Genomic DNA, 8,564 nt, shown 5'->3' with positions numbered 1-8,564 from the left:
AGTGTGGACCTTTTCCCGCGTATGGAGTCGGGTATTACAAGAGGGCATAGCTATAAATTAAGGTGGGGGGGGTAGATATAGGACTGAAGTTGGGGTAGGTTCTTCACTCAGCGAGTCGTACGTTCATGGAATGCCCTGCCAGTAGCAGTGGTGGACTCTCCCTCTTTATGGGCATTTAAGCGGGCATTGGATAGGTATATGGAGGATAGTGGGTTAGTATAGGTTAGGTGGGCTTGGATCAGCGCAACATCGAGGGCCAAAGGGCCTGTACTGCGCTGTATTCTTCTATTCTATTCTATTCCTGAGGGCAGATAATTTAATCAATCTGTTATGACACACCTCTTGAACAGGTGGGACTTGAACCCAGGCCTTCTGGTTCAAAGAACATAGACCTGTTATTTTCATTTTTTCACAGGCTGTGGGGTGTCACTGGCTAGGCCAGTGATGATGTCCATTAATTTCACAGAGGTAACTACATTGCTGAGAGTTTGGAGTCACATGTAGTCCAAGTGAGGATGGCAGACTTCCTCCTCTGAAAGACATGAGTGAGCTCGATGGGTTTTCATGACAATCAACATGATAGCCTGGTCATCAGTAGATTTCTGCTTCTAGATATTTTACCTTGAATTCAAATTCCACCATCTGCTGCGGCAAGATTCAAACGCAGGTCCCCAGAATATTAGCAGAGTTTCTGGAATAATAGTCAGCACTGATACCACTAGGCCATTGCTTCCCCTATAGCACAGTAAATATACATATATTTGCACATAGTATAACACAGGAACAGACCCATTGGCCCATTATGTCTGTGCCAATCATGATGCCATTCTAACCTAATCCCATGTGCCTGCACATGGTCTATATTTTGCTATTCTCTGCCTGTTCGCGTGTCCGTCTAAACGTCGCTTTGCTAACATATCAGCTTCTACCATCTCCTCCAGAAGCAGATTCCAGCCTCTGTGAAAAAAACATTCCTCAAGTTTCCTATAAATTTTCCCCCCCTTACCTCTAAAGGAACGATGTTGTTAAACTTGAGAGGGTGCAGAGAAGATTTACATGGATGTTGTCTGGGCTGGAAAATTGGCACTATAAGGAGAGACTAAATAGGCTGGTGCTTTTTCCCTGCAGCGTTGGAGACAGAGAGGTTATCTTATAGAGATTTATAAAAGAGATAGGATGACCACGGTCTTTTTCATAGCTGGGGAGGTGGGGTCCAAAACTAGAGAACATGGATTTAAGGTGAAGGAGAAAGACTTAAAAATGACCTGATGCATGTATGGAATGAGCTGCCAGAGGAAGTAGTGGAGGCTGGGACAATTACAATGTTTAAAAAACATCTGGATGGGTATATGAATAGAAAGGGTTGAGAGGGATATGGGCCAGATGCTGGCAAATGGGACTAGATCACATTGGGATGTCTGGTTGGCACGGATGAGATGGACGGAAGAGTCTGTTTTCATGCTGTATGACTCTTTGACCCTTCGTATTCAACATTTCCACCCTGGGGAAAAAGACTTCAACTATCCATGTCTCTCCTAATTTTATATACTTCTATCAGGTCACCGCTCAGCCTCCGATGCTCTAGAAAAAAGAATCCAAGTTTGTCCAACCTCTCCACATTGCTAATACAGGTCGTTCTGCTATAATACGCATTTTATTAACACAGATTCACTATAACACGAGTAACAAATTGGTGATACTGTTTCTAAAGCACAAAGTTTTAAAGCACATATTGGTTGTAACGCGATTCTGGCCCAAATAGTTTGAATGGCGCCGCTATTATGCGATTTTCTTATCTCATGGGATTGCACAGAACTACAATATTATAGCAGAACTGACTGGACACTTCAATTCAAGCAACATCCTGGTAAACCTCTACTGCACCCTCTCCAAGGCCATCTCATCCCTCCTATAGTGTGGCAACCAGAATTGCACACAATACTCCAGATGAAACCCAACTAAAGTCTTATACGGCTGCAATATGACTTGTCAACGTTTATACTCAACGTGATGACCAATCAAGGCAAGAATGCCATATACCTCCTTTAATCACCTTATCCACTTTTGTCACTTTTATGGACCTATGGATTTGGACCCAAGATCCATCTGTATGCCAGTGATTCCAAGGGTCCTGCCATTTCCTCTTACACTTTTCCAGATTAATCTCCATGTGCCATTTTTCCATCCAAATTTCCAACTAATCTATTTCGTGCTGTTTTTTTGATAACCTTCCTCACTCCACCATCTTTCATGTTGTCAGCAAACTTAATAATCAGAGCACCTACATTTTTATCCAAGTAAATTATATATATTACAAACAGAGGTTCCAGTACTGACCCTTGCAGAACACCTAGGGAAAAGTGAGGACTGCAGATGCTGGAGATCAGAGCTGAAAAATGTGTTGCTGGAAAAGCGCAGCAGGTCAGGCAGCATCAAAGGATCAGGAGAATCGACGTTTCGGGCATAGGGAGGGGAAATGAGGAAGCTGGAGAAATCTGCATTCATCCCTTGTGGTTGGAGGGTTCCTAGGCGGAAGATGAGGCGCTCTTCCTCCAGGCGTCGTGTTGCCATGGTCTGGCGATGGAGGAGGCCAAGGACCTGCATATCCTTGGCGGAGTGGGAGGGGGAGTTAAAGTGTTCAGCCACGGGGCGGTTGGATTGGTTGGTGCGGGTGTCCCAGTGGTGTTCTCTGAAACGTTCTGCAAGTAGGCGGCCTGTCTCCCCAATGTATAGGAAGCCACATCGCTGCACCTTGCAGAACACCACTGATTTCAGATGTCCAGCCAGAAAAATACCCCTCCACAACAGCCCTCAGTCTTTATGACCAAGCTAATTTTATATCCAACTTATCAACTCATTATTGATTCCATGTGACTTAATCTTCTGGACCAGTCGACTATGAGGGACCTTGTCAAATGCTTTAGTACAGTTCAGATAGACAACATCCACTGCCCTATCCTTAAACATAGTCATCACTTCCTCAAAAAAAACTTTACCAAATTTGAGAGACCTCCCCTGTATAAAGTCATGCTGATATCTGTAATAAGGCCATTCTTCTCCAAACGCAAGTAAATCCTGTCCCTAAGAATTTTCTCCAATAATTTCTCTATCACTGATGTAATAATCACCGGTCTAGATTAGATTTCCTACAGTGTGGAAACAGGCCCTTCGGCCCAACAAGTCCACACCGACCCTCCGAAGAGCAACCCACCCAGACCCATTCCCCTACATTTACCCCTGACTAATGCACCTAATACTACAGGCAATTTAGCATAACCAATTCACATGGCCTGCACATCTTTGGATTGTGGGAGGAAACCGGAGCACCCGGAGGAAACCCACGCAGACATGGGGAGAATGTGCAAACTCCACACAGACAGGCGGGAATCGAACCCAATACCCTGGTGCTGTGAGGCAGCAGTGCTAACCACTGAGCCACCATGCCACCAATAATTTCCTGGATGATTCTTGTTGCCCTTCTTAAACAAAGGAACAATACTGGCTATTCTTTAGTGTTTGGGACCTTGGCCTGCGGCTGAAGGGGATACAAAGATCTCTGTCAAGTCCCATTAATCTCCTCCTTTGCCTGCTTCAGTACCCTACAGACTTATCTACAATGATGTCTTTCAAGGCACCCAATACCACCACCTTCGTAATATTGATATATCCTAGCATGTAATTTACCCATTGCTAATCTTACCATGCTTTTGACTTCATGAATACCGATGCAAATAATTCATTAAAGTGTGTCTCACCTTTTGTCTCTGGCTCTACACATAAATTCCCTCCTTTTCCTTAGGATTCTCCTTAATTCTACATGCCATGGCATTTCACGGCCTCTTCTAACCCTCCTAATGTCTTATTTGAGTTAGAGTTAATTTCTGCTTCTTTTATACTCAAGGATCTTGTTTAATTTCAGTTTCCCAAACCTTATAATATACTTCCTTTTCCTTTCATACTACTAATGCACTGCATGAATCCCTTAGCTCTTCCCCAATCAACCTGTGTAGGGATGTTATTATACACCTTTAGCGCCTATAGGCCTGAACCCATGCCTTTTGGCTCAGATGTACAGACACTACCAATGCACCGCAAGAGCCCCTTTTCTCCTTAGGAGAGATATTTTCTAATCAAACCAATACACACCTCTGAAGTAGGTAGGACTTGAACCCAGGCCTTTGGTAGGGACACCACCACTGCATCCCAAGAGCCTCTTAGTAATGTGCTGGCCCAATCATCTTCAGCTGCTTTCTAATGACCTTCCCTTATTATAATTTGAGAACTGTGAATGTTTGCTGATGATTGCACAACATTCAGCACCATTCATGACTACTCAGATAATGAAGCAGTCCATGTTCAAATGCAGCAAGACCTGGCAATATTCAGGCTTGGGCTGACAAGTGGCAAGTAACATCCAAACCACACAAGTGATAGGAACATACGTACCACTGTTCAGATTATAGGCTGTCCCGAATTTACAAATGTCCGATTCATAAACGCTCGTACTTACAATAGAATTCCAATACAGCAGTGCATTACCATTAATTTTAAAGATCCAACATGTTAATGTTAGCTCATATATACAAATGGCTACTTTAGACTGTAGTGTATTGGCTTTTGACTTGCATAAAAATCAACTTACGAAAATACTAGAGAAGGGAAATCTATTGCAAATCGGGGACTCCCTATACTTATGTACTTTGATGATTGGATCATATCTATGTGATCCTACTACCAACTGTTATCGCTTTTGGGACTAAGATAAATAAAGCAAGATGAGATACAAGGATGAAATGAGCTTTGATGCATCTCACGTACCTGCACCATCTGTGGAAACTGAGCTTGCATTAATTCCAGAAAGACCAAATAGTGGACATTCACGGTCTGTATTCACATGGCCCCACTTATGACATTTAATACATCTAACATTCCGTACCTATATAGTAGAAACACATCATTATTTAAAAAGGTAAGGGAGTTGGCCAAAGTATTTATTTTCACGTCTCGAGACAGTTTCCCAATTTGAATGTGCTTTTTCCAAATGAAACAACTATTTGGTGAAGCAAACACTGTGGATGCTAGAGATTGGAATAAAAACAGAAAGTGCTAGAGAAATTCAACAGGTCTGGCAGCATCTGTGGAGAGAGAAACAAAGTTAACATCAAAACTGACATTGGACACGAAACGTTAATTTGGTTTTATCTCCCCACAGATGCTGCCAGATGTACTGATTTTCTCTAGCACTTTCTGTTCTATGCTGCCAAGCAACAATATATCTGAACTAAAGATGATCTATTTAATAACATCATTTGACCCTTGAGTGCAACTGCCAAATGACCAAAGTTACTTTGCTAAACAAACTTGCACTTCACGACACAGCAAACTGGTACATCAACAGGTTGCACAGCAGACAATGTCACAAGATTAAAAGCAGCTTGGTACTTTATATTTGTAAAAATGCAATTAAAATGGTTGAACTGTGCTGTGCAACTGTTAAATTCTGATATAAAATTATTTTTAAAGAATACTGAACTTTATTTACATTACAATCATTTTCTTTCCTTTAAAAGGAGATATTTTTGCATTTATTTGGTGGAAGTGAGGCAGACATTTGCTTAGAATCAGAAATTTTATTCTCAATTGCTCTCATCATGCACTTAGAGACAAAACAAAAACTGCAGATATTGGAATTCAAGGTGGACAAGCAGAAGGCTGGAAGAACACAGATTTATTCCTCCCATCGATCAACCAGGTCGTACCCTCTACCTTGCGCATCTGTGCTTGCCTCACCACCCTGCCCCTCTCCCCACCCAGAGCCCTCCCCCACGCCCCCTTTATCTGCAGCTCCCTTTACACCAATCTTGTGACATAGATTATCTGCTGTGCAACCTGTTGATGTACCAGTTTGCTGTGTCGTAAAGTGCAAATTTGTTTAGCAAAGTAACTTTGGTCATTTGGCAGTTGCACTCAAGGGCCAAATGATATTATTAAATAGCTCATCTTTAGTTCAGATATATTGTTGCTTGGCAGCATAGAACAGAAAGTGCTAGAGAAAATCAGTACATCTGGCAGTATCTGTGGGGAGAGAAAACCAGATTAACGTTTCGTGTCCAATATCAGCTTTAACGTTAACGTTGTTTCTCTCTCCACAGATGCTGCCAGACCTGTTGAATTTCTCTAGCACTTTCTGTTTTTATTCCAATCTCTAGCATCCCTGTCTTGAAGAAGAGATACACCCAAAACCTTGACTTCACCTCCAGATGGTGTTTGGCTTACTGTGTTCTGCCAGCCTCCTGCTTGTCTATCTCATCATGCACTACCTGGACTGTTAATAACAGATATCAGTATTTGAATCAGAATGTAAGTCATCTAACCTCAGAAAAATACATTTAGTGAATAAATGCAAATTTTTGCAGCCCTCATAACAATTGTTCTACAATCTCTCAAAGAGGGATGGCAAATTTAATAAGAGCAAAATACTGCAGATGCCAGACACCTGAAATAAAAACAAAAGTGCTAGAAATACTCAGCAGGTCTGGAAGAATTTGGAGAGACAAACAGTACTGCTTCAGGTTAATGAATTTTCACTGAAACTTGGCTAAGATAGAAGCAAATGGTTTTAAACAAGTCAAAAGTAGGGCAAATAGAACAGGAACAATAAAAGGTCTGTGACATAAGGAACACAGAAATCAAATTACAAAAGGAAATGGCTAGCTCAAAAAGAATTGGAAAAATAAAAATAAAAATTGCGTCTAGAGGTGGTATGATTGTCAGAATGCATAATTGCCATCCGAAACCAACCTACTTTTTAACAGTTTAAAAACTTCGTATATTTATAACTTCTCCCGAAAACAGGAGTAAAACCAAAACATGTGGAGCAAATGAAACAAAATGGAGGCAGAAATCATGGTCTGAAATGGTTAAACTTAATGCTGAGTCTAGAAGGCTGCAAAGTGGCAAGTAAAATGACGAGACACTGCTCCTCAAGCCTATACTGAGCTTCAGTAGAACACTACAGGAGGCTGAGAATGCAGATACTAAGATGGGAACAAGTGGAAAGTTAAAATGACACGTCACCAGAAGATTGAGGTTTGCTTATATTCTGAACAGAAATATTTGGCAAAGTAATCTATCAGCTCGGGCTTGTTCTCTGTAAGAGAGAACAGGCTACGTTGTGAGCTGTGAACACAGCATAGTAAATTGAAAGAATTAGACTTAAATCATTGTTTCACCTACAAAGGAGTATTTGACGCTTTGGGCACTGAAGAGATGTTAGATCAGTGTGGATATTTTAACAGTGGATCGGGGTAACAGGGAGAGAATGGTTTCTTCAAAATTCCTCAGTAGACAAGTGGAAGATGTATTTGATGGTATGTTGCTGGAGGTGAACATTAAGTACAGGGACTGGTGAGGTAGAAGACAAGAGACACTATTGTGGATCTGGTAGGAGTGGGAAGAGGTGACAGCATAAGGGCAGGAAATGGAGCGGACATGGTGCTGGGGAAATCCTCTATGCAAAAAAGAAGACGTATCAAAGTCCTAGTAAGCAGAATTACATTATCAGATTGGATGCATCATTGAAACTGTAGGAAACTGTTTTTATGGCCAAGAACAAGTCGTACACACCTGAATTCCAAAAGGTTGATCTCTAATGTTCATATCATCCTTTGCATATCTGGTATCAATAGGAAAAAAAATTGTATCATTTAACATATTCATCTATGGTTTTGTAGTACTCAATTATTATAATCTTCTACATCATTTTAAAACAGCTCCTGAGATGAAATCACATATGGCAAAGGGTGGGTGGTCAAATTTAGTATCAGGAAAATTAAAACAATCAAGATACAAGTTAGACTTGTTTAATCAAGAAGGGGCTCTAAATGAGCTGCTCCCCGAAGCAATTTCTCCTTTAAACAAAACAGTAATGATCAATTTGCACATTTTTGTTGCTGTTCAAATCCTACTTTTTGATTGATACCAAAAGGGGATGCTGCAAAGATAATACACTTTGTAAAAAAAGCATAAAGAAAGAAAATGGGCAATTGTAAGACAGTTAACCTAACATTTAGTATTAGGCAAAATGCAAGAATCTGAGGCTTGGTAACAGGGCACAAAGAAAATCATAGCATGATTAAATTTAAGAAATAGAAACAGATTGACAAATCATTCGTTGTCAATGTCACTAGTAGGATTGATAAAGGGGAAAAAGAGTGGACGTATTATATTTTGTACATAAAAGGGTATGACATGAATTACAACTCAGCATTGAGTGTAATTAGATTAATATGATTGTGGATTGGTTACTGGATGGAAAACAGTATGCACAATAGACAATAGGTGCAGGAGTAGGCTATTCAGCCCTTCGAGCCTGCACCGCCATTCAATATAATCATGGCTGATCATTCCTAATCAGTATCCTGTTCCTGCCTTATCTCCATAACCCTTGATTCCACTATCTTTGAGAGCTCTATCCAACACTTTCTTAAATGAATCCAGAGAGTGGGCCTCCACTGCCCTCTGGGGCAGAGCATTCCACACAGCCACCACTCACTGGGTGAAGA

At 41.0% G+C, this 8,564-nt stretch overlaps 1 protein-coding gene across 1 annotated transcript in view; it reads right to left on the bottom strand.

Moving 5' to 3' along the window:
- The window catches only part of cir1 (corepressor interacting with RBPJ, CIR1), a 58,609-nt gene that overhangs the window by 36,270 nt on the left and 13,775 nt on the right, over positions 1–8,564 (bottom strand). The window contains exons 6-7 of the mRNA XM_043693596.1: positions 7,627–7,675; positions 4,819–4,936 (exon numbers count right to left, since the gene is read on the bottom strand). Of these exons, the coding sequence (XP_043549531.1) occupies positions 4,819–4,936; positions 7,627–7,675 (167 nt within the window). The remainder of the gene's footprint in view (positions 1–4,818; positions 4,937–7,626; positions 7,676–8,564) is intronic.

Source organism: Chiloscyllium plagiosum, chromosome 7 (genome assembly GCF_004010195.1).
Source record: "Chiloscyllium plagiosum isolate BGI_BamShark_2017 chromosome 7, ASM401019v2, whole genome shotgun sequence".
NCBI lineage: Eukaryota > Metazoa > Chordata > Chondrichthyes > Orectolobiformes > Hemiscylliidae > Chiloscyllium > Chiloscyllium plagiosum.
Note: the sequence above shows the minus strand (reverse complement) of the source record. Positions and strands in the feature narration are given on the sequence as shown.